Source organism: Aulostomus chinensis, chromosome 13, assembly GCF_037954235.1.
Source record: "Aulostomus chinensis isolate RoL2024-O1b breed Wild chromosome 13, RoL_Achi_v1.0, whole genome shotgun sequence".
Taxonomy (NCBI): Eukaryota; Metazoa; Chordata; class Actinopteri; order Syngnathiformes; family Aulostomidae; genus Aulostomus; species Aulostomus chinensis.
In genome coordinates this window covers 13,584,781-13,604,884 of record NC_141332.1, presented here as the reverse complement: position 1 = coordinate 13,604,884, position 20,104 = coordinate 13,584,781, and the positions used below count along the sequence as shown (strand labels likewise).

The 20,104-nt window shown below is 42.8% G+C and overlaps 3 protein-coding genes and 1 long non-coding RNA gene across 5 annotated transcripts; 1 reads left to right on the top strand and 3 right to left on the bottom strand.

Annotated features, from left to right (window-relative positions):
* Window positions 1–77: 77 nt before the first annotated feature.
* On the top strand, window positions 78–7,600 carry LOC147250958 (soluble guanylate cyclase 88E-like). Of its 2 annotated transcripts, none has more exons than XM_086222604.1 (18): window positions 78–197; window positions 409–549; window positions 1,257–1,396; window positions 1,498–1,632; window positions 1,718–1,841; window positions 1,919–2,038; window positions 2,135–2,219; window positions 2,545–2,631; window positions 2,807–2,924; window positions 3,450–3,579; window positions 3,703–3,849; window positions 5,429–5,575; window positions 5,651–5,807; window positions 5,878–5,987; window positions 6,202–6,291; window positions 6,881–7,039; window positions 7,123–7,260; window positions 7,442–7,600. In XM_086222604.1, the coding sequence occupies exons 1-18, from the start codon at window positions 78–80 to the stop codon at window positions 7,592–7,594; spliced, it is 2,301 nt and encodes a 766-aa protein (XP_086078730.1). In that variant the 3' UTR covers window positions 7,595–7,600. The 2 variants fall into 2 exon arrangements, with proteins under 2 accessions (XP_086078730.1, XP_086078729.1); XM_086222603.1 differs by having other exon boundaries at window positions 2,135–2,252.
* Window positions 7,601–8,783: 1,183 nt separating this feature from the next.
* Window positions 8,784–10,323, bottom strand: LOC147250957 (uncharacterized). Its single transcript, XR_015119032.1, has 3 exons — window positions 10,189–10,323; window positions 9,630–9,692; window positions 8,784–9,392 (listed from the first exon to the last, which is right to left on the bottom strand). It is a non-coding gene; the product is annotated as an uncharacterized LOC147250957 (long non-coding RNA).
* A 921-nt stretch (window positions 10,324–11,244) lies between these two features.
* arl3l1 (ADP ribosylation factor like GTPase 3, like 1) lies at window positions 11,245–17,199 on the bottom strand. The gene is made up of 6 exons (XM_086221431.1): window positions 16,980–17,199; window positions 15,808–15,951; window positions 14,351–14,467; window positions 13,768–13,818; window positions 11,916–12,101; window positions 11,245–11,814 (listed from the first exon to the last, which is right to left on the bottom strand). Exons 1-6 carry the CDS (start codon window positions 16,995–16,997, stop codon window positions 11,767–11,769), a joined length of 564 nt encoding a protein of 187 aa, XP_086077557.1. The 5' UTR covers window positions 16,998–17,199; the 3' UTR covers window positions 11,245–11,766.
* A 715-nt stretch (window positions 17,200–17,914) lies between these two features.
* On the bottom strand, window positions 17,915–19,434 carry LOC147250955 (uncharacterized). Its single transcript, XM_086222003.1, has 4 exons — window positions 19,406–19,434; window positions 19,065–19,325; window positions 18,796–18,894; window positions 17,915–18,022 (listed from the first exon to the last, which is right to left on the bottom strand). The coding sequence occupies exons 2-4, from the start codon at window positions 19,213–19,215 to the stop codon at window positions 17,949–17,951; spliced, it is 324 nt and encodes a 107-aa protein (XP_086078129.1). The 5' UTR covers window positions 19,216–19,325; window positions 19,406–19,434; the 3' UTR covers window positions 17,915–17,948.
* Between the last annotated feature and the right edge of the window lie 670 nt (window positions 19,435–20,104).

Here is a 20,104-nt window from a genome sequence, read left to right as displayed (position 1 = left end):
TAGCATGACCGGGAGAGTTTACTGCACGAAGATTCTCAACTTTTCAGGTTTCGTTGTTTGAGCTTGAATCCGAAGAGATGTACGGGCTGCTGTGTGAGAGTCTTCATGACTTCATCAAGGAGTCATATGGAGACGATGTGTGGAAGCTGGTCAGAGAGAGAGCAGATGTCAGGTTACACTCTTTCGTCACCCACCAGGTATTTGTATAACTGATTAATATAACATAAAACTGCATGTCGGGATAGAATAATATATAATATGACTGTGGTTGTGCTGCCTGTGCGCTTTTCAAGTCAATCTGTCTGCAGCTTCTGTCACTGTGTCTGCTTTTCTCTGAAATTTGGCTGTCAAAAAAAAGTACATATTTTATTCTCAGTGACAGTAATCTCTGTATGTGTGCACTTGCAGGTGTATAGTGAGAGCGTGATTCCCCGTATTGCCAAGGCAGCCAGCGGAGTGACAGGCACGCCCTACAACGAGCTGATGAACTCCTGGGGAGTCTACTTCCTGGGCTTTGTTGGGAAGTACGGCTACGACAGGATCCTCAAGGTGAGCAGGGAGCTCTGTCTCCAAACTGTCAAAGCTGTGCAGTCGATGCATATGTGAGAAAAATTTGAAACACTCGCTGAGCTTATATATACAGGTACTTCACTCCGGAAATGTCTCCTTACTTGTCAGTCGACATTTTAAAACAACAACAAAAAAAAAGTTCTAGTTGGCCTCGTTTCCCGTTTGGTTTTGATTTAAACTTGAACATAAATTAAGAACATGTAATTTAAGAACACTGTTCAATTCTTAGATTATAGCTTTTTATACATTTTCAACCATGAAGATGTCTACCAAAATAAGGAGTTACATTTGGATCAGTATGTGATGCTCCTTCCACACATTGGAGGTTGGTGCTGTCAGTGGTTGCAGGTGCTATTTTGAAAGCAAAACAGGGGTAAAAAAGTTTAAATTATTCAAAGTAAGACTTAAGTGATTTAATATCCCGCTGCCATGCAGCTGAGGGGATGAAAGACGGTTGAGGAAGGTCAATCAGTCGAGATATTTGGATTTTTATTAGTCTCCAGTATGTTAAATCATTCTGAAAGATAATCCTAATGACATAATTATATCTGGTTTTATACGGGAGGAGTATTTTAAGCAGTTATGGCAGCAAAAGTGTTGCTCTACAGTCTAGTGAAGAGTGTGAGTATATTCTAAAAAAATCTACTGTGACTAGGGTAGACGTGACCTGTCGTCTGTGTTGTCAGGTCCTGGGCCGTCATGTCCGCGACTTTGTGAACGGTCTTGACAACCTTCATGAATACCTACGCTTCAGCTACCCTAAGGTGCAGCCCCCAACCTTTTTCTGCCAGGAGGAATCTGCCACTGGAGTCACCCTCCACTACAGGTCTGAGACTGATGGACTCTCAGACTTAAAGACCGGAAGGTGCTCCATTAATCTCTGTAAACAGATATTGGATTTTTCCCCTTCCTTGTTGTGATCCGCAGGAGTAAGCGTAAGGGCTACCTGCACTACGCCATGGGTCAGCTGAGACAGATGGGGAAGCAGTTCTATGACACGGACATCCACGTCGAGGTGCTGTCTGAGCAGATGGTGGGAGACTACTCCCATGTCACCATGAGGTACTTGGACACACTCACCAACAGGCAGGTGTAGCTCCTATTTATGGTCGACTCTACACTTGTAATAATGTGTGTGTCGCTCCAGGCTGAACTTTGACAACTCTGCTTACCGCTACATCATGAAGGAGGATGAGGAGGAGCAGGAAATTCTGCCCATCACCTCAGACTTCTTCTTTGAGGTGTTCCCTTTTAACATCGTCTTCAGACAGGTAATATTTGTGTTTCTCAACTCTCTTATTAGTTTAATGGCGAAAAGTTAATTCAAAGTTCCTCTAATGGTTTTTAGGACATGGTGGTGCATAACGTTGGTTCAGGATTGGCTACAGTCTTCCCTGATCTGGATGGGAAGAAGATAAATGACGCCTTCCTGCTGGCTCGCCCCCTAGTGGAGTTCACCTGGAACATGGTGACATTCCCCCAACCAATTTTGACATGAGGTTTAGTCTGCATCAGCGCTCTCGAGTCCTGTACTAGCTCTGAAGACTCATAAATCTATCCGCAGATCATCTCCCACCCTAACAACCTGTTTGAGATCATGTCCAAGGAACCCGTGAAGAGAGAGAGGAACCTCCACAACCGAGTCCAGAGTAAGAGTGGAAGCCATGTAAACGCTCGCAGGGGTGTGTGTCTGCTGGTCAAGGACTCGCTGGCTTGTGATCCGATCAGTTTCAATGCAATCACTTGCAAAAGACTCTCGATCTCAGGTTCATTAGGGGGGGGGGGGGGGGGGCGGCCGGGCGTGTGTGTGCAGTTGAATAGGTGTCTTTTCTTTTCTGAGAGATTAATCAACTTGGTCTTGGAAGTGTAAGTGAGTAGTTTGATGTCTTGATTTCACCTCACTAGAACAGCTCTGCTTGTCATGGGGGGAGGGGGCTTGATCGGCTCTCTGACAGTTGACCCTGTTCTCCACAGATTCAGACTATGAAAATGCCAACCGGTCTGCTGACGTAGATGTGGAGCTCATGGCTTTCCAGTCCATCATTGGTGATGATTACAAAGGTCATGACCTCCCTGTTATCTAAAAAAAGATCCAGGCTAACAAAGAAAAAGCAGTTTCACACACATGCTGCAAAAAAAGGAAGAGTTGGACCAAAAAACAGTCATGAAAAGTGTGATTTCCATTAACACTCCAGTTATTATGTACCGCTGAATTTGATGGCACCCCTTCTTTTAGATGGCAACAGCACAAATCCCATGGAGAGCTGGGGCGACGGGAGCCGCTGCCTGAAATTAAAAGGACAAATGAGATACATGCCGGAGTGGGAGTCCATTATTTTTCTGGGAACGCCTGTGTAAGCACACGCGCGCACGTGCGCACACACACACACACACACACACACACATACACACACATGTAGACAAAGATCTTCATTAAAACCATAGCTGAAAAGTAAAAAACTGTAAAAAAGCAGCAAGAGCAAAGCAGAATTATGGGACTGGAAATAAAAGGCTGGGCAGTGAATCAAAGCAGGGGCCCATTTGAACAGCACTCAGCATGCATGAAATGAGCTGCTAATTAGCTTGTAATCAGACAGTGCAGCTCTTGTGGGAACCCATTTGCAACTGAGAGTGTTGTCCATAGAGTACATTACCAAACACCCCCACAACATTTTGTTTTGCAAGGAAATGCCCCACTGAAATGTCAAACACCACATCACACTGCTCATGCAGTTTATTTAAATCTAAAGATTATGACTTTGACAGGCATTTTTAATGATATAAGTAGTTCAAGTGCGTATTGTTACATGAATATAATTGTTTTCTCTATTATCTGTGTGTGTGTGTGTGTGTGTGTGTGTGTGTGTGTGTGTGTGCAGGATGGAGAGCCTGAGTGCCATGTTTAAGACCGGCCTGTACATCAATGACCTGAGCATGCACGATTCCAGCAGAGATCTGGTGCTGGCAGGCACGCAGCAGTCAGAGGAGCTAAAGAGGGCGCTCATACAGGTTCACTGCTACATGTTAGACGTCACCATGCATTATCCAAAGTTGCTCCGAAGCGCTTTCCATCTCGTGGTGCGACTGCCTGCAGATCAAGAGATGTAAAAGAACTTTTTCTTATAACGGCAGGAGCAAAAGAAGTCCAGTAAACTTGAGGAGAGTATGAAGATGTTGGACTATGAGATGAAGAAGACCGACGATCTGTTGTACAGGATGATTCCCAAACCAGTAGCAAAACGGCTGCGCAAAGGAGAGCCGGCTGTTAACACTTGTGAGGTCAGGATGATAGTAGAAGAATATGTTGGTTGTGCTTACAGAACATGTGACTCCCAGTGTCTCATCTCTCTACTTACAGCAGGTTAATAGGTGTGAAATGGCTCCCAAAATATTAATAAATGAAATGTGGTGCAATCTGGACAACAGCAGGTGCAAACATCATGCCAAACACACCAGAAACAACTGCCTCAGCACTTTCACCTTTCTTCCTCTTGAACACGCCTTCACGCTCCTGAGCAGTTTTATATCTGACATCATTGTTTCATGACAGATCAAAGCATTTATAGAAATCCACTGATTTGTTACTGTGTGCTGCAAGAAATGTTTCATTCCCTGAATGTTCTCAGCTTCTGTGATGGTCTTGGAACGTTCCCAGACATTCATATCTTGGTGTTCTTTAAGGTTTAAGAGGGCCATTAGTGTTTCAAGGAATGTTAACGATTTTCTAGGGATGTTTAGGGAATATGCTAGAATGCTAGAAACCCCAAACAAACAAACTTAATGTTGTAAGTTTAAAAAGTTAGCATCTCGATTGGGGGCGGCATGGCTCAGAGGTGGAGTGGCCGTCTAACAACTGAAAGGTCACTGGTTCAATCCTCACTTCCCCCGGTGACCATGTCCAAGTATCCTTGAGCAAGATACTGAACCCCTAGTTGCTCTTGATGGCCCTGCGACGGCCAGGCGACCCGTCCTGGGTGAACCCTGCCCAATGTCAGCTGGGATAGGCTCCACCCCCCTCCCCTCACGACCCTGAACAGATAAGCGGTATAGAAAATGGATGAATGGATGAACTGGAAAAGACAAGGTGAGGTAGTTTATAATGATTCACAACAAAGAAATGTTTCTTAACAGAATTACATCTTCCCAAATTCCATCAATGTAAAATTCCGAACACTAACCTTTTACAGTCATAAGACCTAAAGGGCTCATAGAAAGTTCCTGGAATGTTATTTGAAGTTGAGCAACCATTCTGACGAGCTCAAGGGAAACTAAACTGAAACCAAAAAGACTCTTATTGGTTGGGGTTTTAGACCCTTAAAACCTGAACAATACAAAAGAAGAAGATTCCGATTTTTTTTTTTTTAACTGGACAGTTTATTGGCTGTACTGACAAAAAGGAGAAAAAACTGAAAACTGCATTTCTCCTAAACTATTCCCAGAATGTTCTGAATATTCCCTGAACATCCACCAACTCTCATTCCCCCTATTCTTTAAAAAGTGGGAACATTGTTGTTTGGAGCTGGTGAACTATTTCCTCTCAAACCCACCAAAAGGAACATTTTTATAGACCTACAGAGAGCCATAAGGGGACGTTCTCTGAATGGCCCAAAAGTTGGCTTTGTAATGCTGCAATGTGACTATAAAATAACTGAAATGGAACGTTCACCTGAACCAATATAGGGAACTATGAACTACAGCTTTTTAGTAATCGAAAGAGGATGTTTTAATAGTTTTGAATAGTTTTAAGGTTTGGGACACATCAACTTTAGAAAAGAACTTTCAGACAGCCCCTCTGACATGGATTTCAAAATAAATGACCACCACGTCCTCTTCAACCCTGTTGTATTTTCTTTCCCAGGTGTTCCCAGATGTTACAATCCTTTTCAGCGACGTGGTGGGATTCACTCGCATCTGCAGCCACATCACTCCGATGCAGGTGGTGTCCATGCTTAACACCATGTACACTCTATTCGACACACTCAGCGAGAAGCACAGGGTCTTCAAGGTGTGTATGTTTGTTTTGAGCTCCGCTTAATCCACGAGTATTTCTGAGTTAGAACCGTCTCCCCCTCCTCCACAGGTTGAGACCATCGGAGACGCGTACATGGTGGTAGCAGGTGCCCCAGAGAAGACCAAGTATCACGCCCATAATATCTGTGACATGGCCTTGGACATGGTGCGCTCCATCGATCACCTCAAAGACCCCTCGAATGGCAACAACATACAGATCCGTGTTGGTGGGTCGACCGAGAGGCTTTCCTACTTGTGTTGGTGTTTGACTGAGTAAACTGACCTGTCTCTCTGCAGGGATCCACTCTGGGATGGTCGTCGCAGGTGTGGTGGGACATAAAATGCCACGTTACGGTCTGCACGGCGACACGGTCCACACCGCATCTGCCATGGAGAGCAATGGAAAGGTTGAGATAGAAAACACTGGGTTTGATACATGAATGTTTCTTATGCAGACAGTTTAGCGCTTTTTTTAATCCCTGAATTTAGTCTTACAGGTCGGAAGATGTCAGAAGCAAGGAGGCTTTTCTGTGCATCTGTAAGACTAAATTGAGGGCTTAAAAATCCTGTTGTATTTGAAGAACAAAAAGTCTTGACGAGAATATTTTCTGTCTTGATCAGGAGATGCACATCCAGCTCAGCAGTGCCACCTACGAGCACCTGAAAGGAAGTCACTTCATTTTTGAAAGGAGGGGCATCATTACCATAAAGGTCAGGGGTCAAACCTGTCATCAGAGCAACTACACCCACTGCAGTAATTACACCTCCTCCGCTACCCTAAAAGAACATATAATTAATGGCTTCGGGACACGTGCGGGATGAGATGTTAGTATCCACTCGACAGAAAATACCTGCTTAGAGCCATCACCGACGATGGAATGATGGGAGATTAGTGTATCAGCAATCCAACAGAACATCTCTGAATTTTTGAAATATATAAAATAATAATATCCCACAATGTTTTGACTCCAGGGAACCATTACATTTAGTATTCAGAGCTTGAGAGCGCAGCTTTCTTGTTGATTTGCCGGTGGATGTTATCGTCTTGATTGTGAATCTCTACATTCACTGATTCAACCAGCAAAGAGACTCCTGAAGGTTCCCAGGCAGCTGATTAAAGGTGCCAATCTAAAGAAACCAGCAATTTCTCATCAGGGACGGGAAGCTGCCTGATTTCTTTCTTTCTTTCTTACTGCCTTTCATTGCTGAGATTATGCCCGACAGCACATCTCTTGAATATCTGAATATATTAGGCATCATCTTAAACCCAAATGTTGCTTTTTCCTTCAAATCTTTTTAGGGGAATGTTGAAATTGAGACCTACTGGCTGAAAGGAAAACGGGACAAAGATGGGAACGCTCAAGCGGCGTGTCCTCAGTTTGAGACGCATACCATCAGTAAGGCAATCAGCAAGGCCACCATCACAGGGCCTGAGGCCACGGGGGACGAGGAGGGACTGGTACGTCCCGCTTGGCTGGCACTCACTCTTCATGTCCATCATAAACACTATCGTCAACTCTCAGTCTCCCCTTCTCTCCTCAGGTTTTCCCGTTGGTATCAGTGGAGGATGAGGATGATGTCAAGTCTATTCGCTCTCACTGTATCAAGATGGAGATTTCCGGTCATTCTTTGGAGGAGTCGATGGAGGAGTGCCTGGTGGAAGAGATGTCTGTTCATAAGGTGAGAGGGAATGTCTGGTGCCAGAATAGCGAGAATCTGTCAGATGATGTGGCAGGTGAGCAAATACATTTTATTACTCACAATTTTTGAGTCATTTGATTCCCTTAACGGGACATCATGATGTTGCTGCTTACTGTTGTTGTTGTTGCCGTTGCGGTAAAATGATTTGTTGTCTCTTCAGTCCCACTATAAGGACACATTGCAGGACGGCCTCCATGATTCCCACCTGGAACTGGACTCCCATGAATCTGACGACAGAGACTCCATCATGGAGTCCCGTGACAGCTCCTGTGACTCCCGCTGCTCCAAGAGCGCCATGTGCTCTGTGTCGTGAACTCTGACCTGCTACCGCTGATGTTGTAGTCACACGTACCTCTGTTTCAAAAGCGCTTTTTCTACAACTGACACAAAGCTTGTTGATTGGAATGCTTTTGCTGTTGTTTCATCTTTCTGAGGCTTAAAGAAGACCGTGAAGAAACAAGCCGCAGCCTTCAAATTCAGATCCATCACCAATCGACACGTCACCTCGTTCGCATGCGATGAAAAGTCTGACCTTTTTTTTTTGTTGTGCTAAATTTACTAATTACGGAATTTGTTTTATTTCCGCTAAGTGCTTCCCTGCCGTGTGGATGCAATTACAGCTAATTCTTTGCTTCGCTTCACCTCATAGATTTGACTGGATGTTCCGTCCTGTGAAGAAATGAATCACACCTCTGTCACTTTTCCTTCCTCTTTCCTATGAATTCATTTTCTATTTCAGCTGACGCACAAAATATGTCAGCTTAGTGAAAATAAGGCGAGGTGGCCCCTCCGTGGTGGCACTGGCATTTCGGCTTATATTTACATCATATATTTGACACTTTTATTGAATACAGACAGGCCTATTTATAGTTTTCATTGACTGTTTGTGTACTTTTATCTAATATAAGGTAGGCTTGTGTTTCTGTGCTGATACATATCACCTCCACTTTAAACATTGGTCAAATATCTCTCATGTCATCCTGAGGTCCCTGACCACCGATTTATTTTACCTTGGAGCTTCATGAAACTGGTTATTTTTGAATTTTTATTGCAGCATCCTCTTTACTCAGTTTGTAGAGCTTAGTTGAGTTGTCACCGTAGCAACCTAGATTTCTGGCAAACAGCCGTGATCCCTTCTCATTCTCCCATGCGTTCCCTGTTTTTATTATCACTTTTTAGAATTATTGGTATTAATTTGCTGTACTTGTGTGTTTGTGATAATAAAGCGAATCGAGAATATATCTGTTTTGCTAGTTGTGGACTGGAAACTTTATGTTTGCTGTTCATCTGTCCTGATGTCCCAGGGACACTTTTGGAGAATTTCTTCAAATTTGGCACGGACGTCCATTGGAAATTGAGGATGAACTGAAAAACTGTTGGTGGTCAAAGGTCAAGGTCATTGTGACATGCACACATTTCAGAGACGTACAGTGCAGGTGCAATATTGTGTTTTTAGTTCCTTTTTAGTACCATGTATGATGGTGCAACATCACAACCAGCTTTAACCAGCAACTTAAATAGAAACCTAACAAAGAACCTCTGTATTTTATCATGTTTTTTTTTAGTTATTATCTTGTGGTGACAAATTTCATGCAGGATTTTTTTTTTTTTAATGACTCAACATCTGATGCCATGTTTAAGCAGAGTCTAGTCACCACTGCTTATCCTGTCAAATGAGCAAATTGACAGACGGTCAGATATCAGTCATCCACGCGGCTCTAGTATCCCAGTCAGACAACATTCCCGATCTGCTGGCTATCAGACGAAGTACACTTGAAGGTGGCGTCCTCCCGATCAAGGCTGCATCCGTTGGCAGTGTGCGAATGTTTAGGCGAGGATTGGATGGAGCAATGGAAGCAGAAGGCGTAGAAGAAAGCCAGCAGGAGCAGGAGGCAGACCACACAAAATATAACCACAATCAGGATGGTGTGCACTTGTAAATGCGCATCCTCCGGCAGCAGTGTTTTTGTGGTCAGGAGGCTGGTGACGGTCTGTGTCTCATTGGAACTGAGCCATGGTGTGACTGTGGTTGCACCTGGCTGTACAGAGGCCTCGTGGGTGACTTCTGGCATGATGGGAGGTTGTGTATCCTGGGCGATTCCGGGATCTATCTGCTCCAGTCCAGAAAGAAATGATTCGAAGTTTTATGCAACAATGACCATACCCATAACACATAATAGAATGTTTGAAACAGTTTTCAGATAATTACGTCTGTTCATTAATTATTTTTTTGAAAAAAGACACACACACACACACACACACACACACGCACATAAAGCTGTGCATCATTAAACCATGATGACAAATAGTATCTCCTCTCTCCAAACACACGAGTCTTTTGTTCTTACCTGCAGTGTTTCCAGTTTTCTGTGTGTGTCTGCAGGACGGACCCTTTCTTTTGATGAGCTGAGCTTGGGAAAATGAAAGAAATGGAAGACAGGAGAGGGAGGGGGGAAACCAAAGATGTTCTGGCCAGTGGATCAAGAATAACAAGGAGGGTTGCCATGGAAACACTTGCTAAGGGGCGACAAGTATGGGGTGACATCATATCATGTTAAGGGCAAGAATACGTATCAAATTATCCAAATGGAGCCATTAAAATATATTTAACAGTGAAATTTGTTTGGAATATGATCACTAATCAAGCTAGAATACTAACATAGAAGCTGCTTTTCATTCCCTGCCTTATCACAGACTTTTCTTCAGAGGATTTGGATGTATATGACAGGTATTTGCCCAGTCAAACCAAAGCTTTGGACAAGCAAACACAATAAAGTGCTTGTCAATTATTTGCCCAGAGCCTCCACAACAGACCTTGGGCTAATCCCACTCTCTCACACTGCCACCTGTTGGCTAAAGTAGCATCACCGAGCAGCACAGCGCGAGATACAAACACATTAATCTCACCATCAGCCCTGATCCTGAGCCTTCTGGTTCCTTTCAAACACCCTGATCCTTTCGCACAGGTTCTAATTGGTCCCACACCGCCTGCTGTGCTCTCTAATACAAGTTGGTACCTAAAGAATGTTTTAGGACTTGCTCTGAATTGTAGTTGCCATGGAGATGACTCAATTATATTGCAGATATTCACTCATTTTATTCACTAGTAAACCAGAAAGCTGTTGTTTTTTTTAGTATCCCTAAGCCACTCATAAATATTACAGGAAAAAAAAATCATTAGGACATTTCATGTTGAGGATGACACAGCTGATGTGTTTTTGAGAGCTTTCAGATGGTTAATTACATCTCCAGACAATAGGAACAAAAGATCCATTAAATGCAACTGCAGCTCAGTAGAGACAAAATGGCTGAATGGAAGCCTACACCAAGGTCAGGCTAAAGGACAAATATGTGAAGAAAGACAAGAGCGGGGCCTCCAAGCCTGCTGCTCCTGCTGCTGCTTCTGTCCCTGGAGAAATGACCCATCGAGTGAGTTACGACCGCAGAACAGAAAGAAGGACGTTTACTAAAAGTTGCTCATTATTGCTGCTGCTGCTGCTGCAGTAGGTGTTCACGGCTAGACAGGAGTCGTTTTAACGCTCCAACTACCTCCACACATTCTGACAAGCTCTGACACATTGTTTTGCAAGGGAGACTGGAACTAAAAACATACAGAAAAAAAAGAAAAGAAACTCAGCCTCTCTGCATGTCATTTCCTGCACAGTCTGTTCGTCAGTGCCTTGAGGACTCGATAACTTGTTCTGTAGTGATAACTGTCCTTTCTCTCACTCTCATTTCATTCAGTTCCTTCACAGGTTGGCGTGAGCGTCACTGAATTAAGGGGAGATAATCGATGAACAGCAGCAGATCGTCTTGTCGCCGTCCCTCTCGTCACTCACTGAATAGCTTCGCAGTCTCGTGCTGTGCGGCAGGTCGATTATTTTGTTTTAACTCGACAAGTTTTTGTTGCTCGTGTGTTGCATTGTATAGCAGATTTAGCAAATGAAAGACATGAGAGACAGATAGGACTATTTCTTTTATTGTCCCCCAAAAAAAACCCCTCAAACACATTACACACTCACACTTACTGTAACTCTATGACAAAGAGATCTACATGGCTATGGAAGCCGAGAGAGGCCGTGCTCGGAATGATTTTTTTTTAAATTTAATGCTGTGACAAGATAAATAACTCATTTTTCAAGATAACACAATAAATTACCCCTAATTAAGCACGAGCTTTCTTGGCTTCTGCACATAGCTATACACTCATCATTATTTTCTTCTCCTCCAATATTTAAGAAATTTACCGGACAAGGATCTTTTGGAATGAGTGAAACAAAAACATAGATTGAAGAAATCCCTAATTCATTGACTGTACTTTAACATTTCTTTATCTTGGCTACAGTTGCAAAATATTCATAAAAATGACACATATGTAAAAAGAAAATCAGCAATGACACGGATCACCCTGAAGGGGAAGTGTGTTGATATTAGATATTCTGTCAATCCCTGATTGATGATTCTTTGTTTGGTCGTCATGTTGATTCATTTCTTTTTATTCATAATGTTGTTACAAATCCAGTTCATGCCGTCCTGTCAGAGAAACAGAAACCACGTTATTGTCAATTCTCCATTAAAACACACTCATCTTATTCATAAGGAAGGTGGGGAGGCGGGAGTGGGACTCGTCTGACCTGAACGCCCTCCCCAGACACAGCTGAGCAGGCCTGGATCTGCCACTCGCGGTCCCGGTACGTGTGCAGATTGAGTCCCTCAGCGATCTCACTCGCTGGTGATGCTGTGGCCAGATCCTGCTTGTTGGCAAAGATGAGCACTGGAACGCCTTTCAGGTTCTCCTCATCAACCAGCTCGGAGAGTTCCTGCTCACACAAATCAATTTAGTTTTGTTCTTTCCCTCCAGACAACCCTGACCTTAACTTTGTTTTATTAACGTCCAGCAGAAATGATGTTTTATTTTCTCTTCTCTTTTTCCCAAAACAGTCGTGGTTTGGTATCATTTAAATCATGAAAAAATTGGAAGAAAATATCAGAATTGTTTGTCTGAGCCTGCAGGAGAGGAATGTAGAAGTGTGTTTTTGATCAACAGGAGGTGGCAGGCAGCCAGAGTGAACAAAACGCTGACAAAGTACACAAACTGCTGTAGCTCCAAGTCATGAGCAGACAGCGTGTCACTAGTAAGGATAACACACCAGCTGCTAACTCTTAGTGGACACGAGAGGATTATTAAATATTTGACTAACGTGGGAGTGCACAGAGATTTCACAAAGTTTACCTCCAAATATTCAGAGTTAGGGATGGGTGACATCCCACAACATACCTCCTGCTATCGGTATTATTATTTTTATTGGAGGGGGGAGGAAAGCTCCGAGGGGGGGGGGGGGGGGGGACACACACACATAACAATTTGGATCAGGTCTGAATCATGGGCAGATGTAGGAATATAGTTCTTGCTTTTGTAAACATCGCAAGAAATGAAAAAGCTATTAACCAGTGACTGTGTTTTTGACAAAACAGATCTGTTTCGTCATCGTCAGAATATGCATTCCTATAGATATGCAAATATAGAATATAAGAAAGGACAGAACGATGCTTTAGCTTGATAGACATACGGTGAAGGTTTGCTTTAACTGTTTTCTATGAACTTGAATGTTGGTTATTTTCATAGAAAAAAACAAATCAATTTATCAACAAAAAGCTGAGTTAATGAACCCAGAAAACGAGCCATTTGCAAGTCGAATTCTAACCTCACATTTTTATTTTTGTCGGTGTTAACAATCTTGGCTGTCTTTATAAATATGATGCAGGTCTCAGCAGCTGCCAATTTCTGCACCCAGACCAAGGTGGGACCTCAATGAGCTTCTTCTGCTACATACCAGCAGCTCGGGTCTATTTTTGTCAAATAATCCATATTTAAGCTCCCCATAACGTAACAGCGAAAACTAGGATTGTTGGAAATTCTCATAAATGCAAAGAGTTGATCAAATATCCAGGGTTAGGAGCGGGTGACATCCCACAACCTGACTCTCCTCAAGTGTTGAGCAGGCAGAATGAGACCACTGTGCTGCAGCTAATAAGCTATCTAGCCTGCACACTGACTTTAGCAGGGCACTTTTCCCAGCTGAATGTTTGTTTCAGAAGTGTGTTGAAGTTAAGTAAGATAAGAAGGAGATTTTAGCAGGAAAGCTAATGTGGATTATTGTTGTTGTGGTGTTGTGTAATAGCTGCAGCATGCAGTCTGGCTCAGTGGAACCATCTGCTCTCACATTGTTGCTTTTTTTTTTTTTTTTTAAGATTTGATTTACTGTGTAGAGATAAGATCTCCAGCAATGGCATTTTAAAATGAATGCAGAAGTAGGAGGTGCAATCATAACTTAAAAAAAAGTCTCCCTTTTGGTTTCTGTTTTTTTTTTTTTTTTTTTAATCTTCCTCCAAGGAGAATAAATGTTACTCAGGTTGGATTTACAGGGTGAGTTACTGTGAATGTTCTGGGTTTGTGCAGAGGTCAGAATTGTGCATCAAACTCACCAGTCCCGTCTCCTCAAACCGCTTCTTGTCAGCGCTGTCAATAACATAAATCTGAAAGGACAAATATGTAACAATTAAACTTTTAAATAGAATTTAGAAGTTTTTTTTAAAATTATTTTTATAACAAACTGCCCTGAAAAGAAACATGGCGCCGTTTTACATAACCTTTGATTTTGATATTGGTGGTATCACATTTATGTCTCTCTCTTTTTTTAAACACCCTCACTTTTACGCTCTTCTCGTATTTCTGGTTGTATGTCGCGTGTTCTATTTTATGAACTTTTTATATATAAAACTGTATATGTGCTGCCATCCTGACTCCCAGGATCCCTTGGAAGAAGTTTTATTCAAAACATTTATATGCTTGCGAAGTTGTGAAAGACTTAATACAGTCTGTGTTTTTATGATCTTTGTCCAAAAACAGGTGGTTTTTATGATCTTTGGTTACAATTTACTTTTAAATGTCATTGCTCATCAAGGCATCATATTTTTTTCAGTATTTATCTTGGAAGTCTCAATTTGTACAAATGAATCTGGATCCAAAATAAATATAGAATGGCGTGACACATGTTGAGTTGCTCACCAACAGGTCTGTGTTCTCCAGGTACTTCTTCCAGAATGGCCTGATCTTCCTCTGTCCTCCAATGTCCCAGACGTTGAGTTTCATGCCATGAGAGGCAACACTCTTTATGTTGAAGCCCTGAAGTCAAACAGAGTTACTCAGCACAATTCCAGAAACTTGCAACTGATAATGAAGCATTTGGGTCAGCAGCAGGGTTCTAAGTGTGTATAAGGATATTATGCAGTCTTTTTTCATAACAGAGCTGTGTGCTGTTTCGCATGGTCAGGTTGTATAATGAGTTTATCCTCACGGCAGGTTGAAGAGCAAATCGATAGATAAGACTGGAGGGATCTGCTGCGGTCTATGTGTTTGTGTGTCAAGTCTGATTTAGCTTTGTGTCGGCTTTTGTCTTCTCATGCTAGTCAGCATCCTCTCAGCCTGGACTCTGATCAGCTGTCAGACGTGTCCAGGATCTGCTCCATGTCTCCTCTTGTGTGAGTAATGGGAGGGTGTTAGCTAATCATATTGCAAGTTGAGTAATCACATCGGAAGTTAAAACAACAGTTGGATCTTCTCAGGAAGTGTGTTGAGAGCGCGCGAACCTGAAACGTTAGTAACGCCACAGTTTATCTCCTAATGACGTGGGTATTTAACATACAGTGTAACAGTTGGTGCTTATGTCCACATATCAGTCATGTCATTGCACAGCGTGTTAGAAAAGCAAAAGTCATCTGAATCCCATTACTAGGAGTGAGAGCGTGCATTGGTCCAGCTGGTCCCACAAGATTAGATAAAATCCCCCCACCTTTTAAAACACCGGGTCATACAAAATACCTTCGGGAAAGCTGCAATCAAACAAGATAAGCATCGCAGCTAGAAAAACAGCAAAAAATGGGTCAGGCTTTAAAGAACAGGTGGTAACTTTTGGTTAGATTGCATCACATCTAATTACTAACATCAGATAGAGATTTGAAAAAGTGTCTCAGCTGTTCAAATGCTAACAAATCTGCAAGAATTCCAGTCTGTTGTTTTGCTCAGTTTGGCTTCCACGGATCCAAGCAGTTGGGTCTAAAGTACAAGCAATGAAATGAACTAGAATCTGGTACAACTGACAGGTGCCATCTCGTGGTCATAGTAATTATGACCACGTTGAAATAAACAGAAGAATGATGTCAATACAAGGTAGAAAAAAATCCAGATAAAGAGGTGGAGGGAGCAGTGGCGTGAGAGAAGATGTGACTGCAAGAGCAATGAAGCTGCAGAGACAGCCGACTGTTGAGTGTTGTTGGCCCTCCATTTCTGTCCTAGCTGCACATTTTAACCGAAAAAAAAAAAATCCTTTTGTAGTTCTAAGCAGGTCGGTGTCATATCAGGTTAAGTTCTTGAACCAGTCAATAGATTCATTGGTTGTATCTTTATGCAGTCACACTGTGCTGTAAATTACCTTCCTTGACATTTACCACATCGCTTCTCCTCACCTGTGTAGGCGTGATGGTGTTCACATCCTCAGACGCCAGACTCTTCAAGAGGGTGGTCTTACCGGCATTGTCCAGCCCCAGAAGCACTATCCTAACCTCCTGCTCAGTGGATCCCTTTAGTTTCTCAATGACAGAGAGTAAGCCCTGCATGGGGGTGAGGGGAGAGAGAGAAGGGGGGGGGGGGGGTAAGGCAGACCATCAAATGACTGCAGCAACCTTTAATGTATCTGGACAGGTCATCTGTCAATTCATGCTATCCAACAAAAAAACAACTGGATAGGTCAGACACACAACTGCTGAAAAACAACCTCTACTGACATTTAAGTGACAGAAGTCATCTAGTGGCTGTAGTAACCAGTCAGATTATGACCATCTAGAACCAGAAAATCCATATATGGTCGCAGGTGAAGGTGGCGAATGGGTCAGTCATACACCAAGCGCCGAAGACCTCTGTTTGCTTCCTGTCTGCAACCGCGAGTCAAGGCTATGATTTAAAACAGTAATTATCATCTAAACTTAATCAAAGAGTTGATCTGAACCCAAATACCTTCCAAATGTTTGTGCCTCAACTAAAGAAGACCTTAATCACACATTGATTTGTAAATGGAGCACAACGGAAAGAAGTTTATGGGTCAAATCAAAAGGTTGGAACATGTTGTGGGTGTGGCTGGAGGGAAATATTTCCATGCTTCCTTGACATTTTCCGCAACATCAAGCTCATAACACCGTTTTCTGACTTTCTTCAGAGCCAGTTAACATCTCTCTGACCCCTTTATGTTTTGAGTGTGTGTGTGTATGTCCATCTTGCTCCACCCACCACCTCTCAACCCCAGCTCTGTAACAGAAGTAATCTGTCGCTTCGTTTGGAAAAGCACTGGTGTTAACCAGAGCTCCATTCATATATTGGTGCACTATTTAATGTGATTAGTCTGAAGGTTGCACAACAACAGACTACACAAAGGCAGCTAAAAAAAGAAACACTGTAGCTTTATATATTGGAGTCTATTGCGTGAGATCTGCTGGATATTAAATAAAATTATACAGATATGTTTACTCTGTTCTTGGCAAAACCAAGGAATCCAGTCTGAATCTGAAATACTAATATTCTCTTGTATATGTCAACACAAACCGACCACATTTATAACTCTGGAGCTCCAGATCAGGTCACGTACCTTTTGAGCTTCTCCCATGGTGGTGTGTTTTCTGTGTTTTGGCTTGACGGCTGCAGCTACATTCTCCAATGAGGCCCACACAGGTGTGTTAGCTATCCAGGTCACCCAGGTTAACCCTCTTCCTCCTCTCCAAACTTGTGTGGGTTCACTGCTGTGTATGTATGGGATAGTTGTGTCTACCTGGCCGTCAACTGCTCCTAACTGTCGGCGTGAACTTAGCGAGCAGGAAGAGGGGGAGGGTGGATGGACCTGGATTAGGAGGCCAGAATTAGCCCTTGTCATCCATGCAAAGGCCACCCCATCCACCCTCCCCTTTCCTCTGTCTATCTCCACTTTGCAGTGGCTTTACCTGGATTATCCCTCAGCCACCTGCTATAGGAGGAAACCGAACAAACAGTCCTTCCTGACACACTCACACACAGACATAACCAGGAGGAAAAAGTTCAGACATTTTGCCATATGGCTGAGGCTGTGTGTGTGCGTGTGTGCTGTTAAAGCAGAAAGATGGGGATTGACGGGATGCATGGAGTTAAACACATCAAGGATTAAATCGTGTTTCAGGGACCTTATTTCTGTGTTCATAAGTCAAATCCCATATCCATCCCTCTCTTGGAGAGCAGTGGATAGCAGCATTATCATTTTATATATCTATTACATGTCAGCCTCTAAAGCTGCTCTGCGTCTGATAGTGGCGTTCCTGCGAGTGGAGCATTCAGTGGGATTAGTTTCAGCATGCCTGGCCTGTGTGTCTGGATTAAAACATTTCAAGGCTCTTTTACTCAACAAATAAGCTTTCTGGTGGGTGGGTGTGGTCTCGGTGAAGGCTGTGTAAAACTATGGACAAGAAATAACCACATATAAACCTTCGCTTAACCAGATCTCACACACACTCGCAGGTCAGATTTTGAAGATTTATTATGTTAAATAAATGCATACCGGCAGGAAACAAGTCAATATTCATGCTGATTCTTATTTAGGTGGGAAAAAAGCTGCGCCGCCATTCCGCTCAGCCTCCGCCTTCTTCATCCGCTCTCTGTGTTTAGCTGCAGCAAGAAAGGAGGGGGTTAGCTTAGCTTAACTTAGTTTAGCACAAAGACTAGAAGCAACTGTAACTGTATCCAGCACCTCATTATTTATTACACGATCATTTTATATCTTTCTCTAACTTAGTGGTTCTCAGCCTTTTTGACCCCCACCCAGAATAATTAAGTTGGTGGTTGTGACCCCTGCACTCCCACTGGCTCCCTCCAACTTTTTGACTGCCAAACTGACTAAAATCCATTTTGTTTCAGCATTTCATATTCATATAAAAACTGCACTGTCACAGTCACATGTATTTTAGGTCTTAAATAATGGAAACAAAAACATATTACTGAAATAACTGGGCTAACATGTAAAACAAGCAGTATAGATATAGTATACATAGTATACATAGTATCCACTACCTTTCCAAGGGTCCGAGGTCAGACACACTTTGACTCTCACACACGGCAAATGATAGAATCTTTACAGGAGGAAGATTAATAAAGCAACAATTTGGTAAAACCCCAAATTATATTTTGGCCCCATCTGATGAGGGTCCTTATCCTAGGATTGAGAACCACTGCTCTGACTAACATGGCTCTCTTGCAGTTCCCATGTGATCTCAGCTACTCTCTGACCCGACAGAGGTAAAATGAGCTCTTTTGAAGAAAGCAACAGACGCTATCATATTTCAACAATATTGTCAAAAAGCTATCGTGATCGCTTTTAAAAACAAGATATATTAGAAAAGGCAGAGGTGCTTTGTGATTTGAGAGCTTAACTGATTTCTCACCATGGTCTCTTGTCAGTTTGACCTTCATGGCCACGCCCGTGATCAGTAGCAGAACCAAAGCTGAAATGCCACAGATGATCACTGTGACCTGAGTGTAGTCTGAAACAAGTGAGGCAACACACACACGCGCGCGCGCGCGCACACACACACACACACACACACACACACAAGTGTTAATCAAATAAATTCTCAATCCAGACAATAAAAAGTGTAAAATAAATTGACTAATATTCTACAACCATCCAGTGTGAAACAAGACATCGACCCACCTGTTACAGTGACAGCATGTGGCTGGGACTGGTAACTGCCACACGAGCTGTTCACGGTGCAGATGTAGCAGCCTTCGTTCTGTGAAAGCACCTTTTTGAGAGCCAGCTCATTTTTATTCAGTTGACCATCCACGATTTCTCTCCCTTTCATCCTCCAATGGAATGTCAGATTCACATCGGGGAGGTTATGGACACACGTGAGAGTGATGTCTTCACCCTCCTGCACACTGGAGCCGGTACTCTTGATGGACACCTTAAAGTCTAATCATGGGGAAAAGACAGTGTTGAGGTTTTTCATGTTTCGGTGAGGTGGCAAACATAAAGATATCGTTGCCGGTTACCTGGTGTGCAGTTTGATGGAATATTTGCAGGTACTACTACAGAGAAAACCACGGTCAGCATCTTACAGCACATCTCAGATATATTCATAAAATCATTGTCATCATCAGTAAAACATCAGTGTAGAATTCACAGGATGAATCAGGGAGTAAATACATGAGGGGCACTAACCGTTGATGCAGTGAGCATCAGATCTGGGGCAGAGGGTACAAAATCCTACAGGGAAAACACAAATGAAGGATCTCGCCTTGCAAATACTTAAGGTCGCTGATATTCAGGTACATTCGCTGCTACATATCATTTTGTACTGCAAAGAGACTCGACTTGATTTTACCTGTCAGAGTTTCTGTCAGGTTGCATTTGAGACACTGGACAGGGACACAGTCAGAGCTCCCACGAGCTACGATGACCACACGAAAACAAGACTTTGACTTAAACAAGCATTAATTCATATTCGCACAACTTTTGGTGGCTACTCACCTTTGAGAAAATGACCCAGCAGAAGATAAATCACGCTGAGAACGATTCTCTGTAAGAAAGGACACATCGTTAAAATGCATGAATACATTTAAGAGTTACTACATATCATACTATATTAGGAGCTTCTAGATGAGGTATAATCCAGAGATAAAGCCAATATTATAAAGCTCAAATGTCTTTGTGTGTTACCTGTGATGGTGTCATGACTCGCTCATGGTCTT

Coding starts and splice junctions, on each gene's coding strand:
- LOC147250958 (XM_086222603.1), top strand. CDS start 78: ATGTACGGGCTGCTGTGTGAGAGTCTTCATGACTTCATCAAGGAGTCA. Junction 1,397..1,497: donor GGAGTCACCCTCCACTACAG/GTCTGAGACTGA, acceptor TGTGATCCGCAG/GAGTAAGCGTAAGGGCTACC. Junction 3,580..3,702: donor TAAAGAGGGCGCTCATACAG/GTTCACTGCTAC, acceptor TTATAACGGCAG/GAGCAAAAGAAGTCCAGTAA.
- arl3l1 (XM_086221431.1), bottom strand. Junction 14,468..15,807: donor ACACCATCACGCCTACACAG/GTGAGGAGAAGC, acceptor GTTTGACTTCAG/GGCTTCAACATAAAGAGTGT. Junction 12,102..13,767: donor GGTTTGAGGAGACGGGACTG/GTGAGTTTGATG, acceptor TTGTGTGAGCAG/GAACTCTCCGAGCTGGTTGA.
- LOC147250955 (XM_086222003.1), bottom strand. CDS start 19,215: ATGAAAGGGAGAGAAATCGTGGATGGTCAACTGAATAAAAATGAGCTG. Junction 18,895..19,064: donor ACATGCTGTCACTGTAACAG/GTGGGTCGATGT, acceptor CACTTGTTTCAG/ACTACACTCAGGTCACAGTG. Junction 18,023..18,795: donor CAAACTGACAAGAGACCATG/GTGAGAAATCAG, acceptor TTCTTGCTGCAG/CTAAACACAGAGAGCGGATG.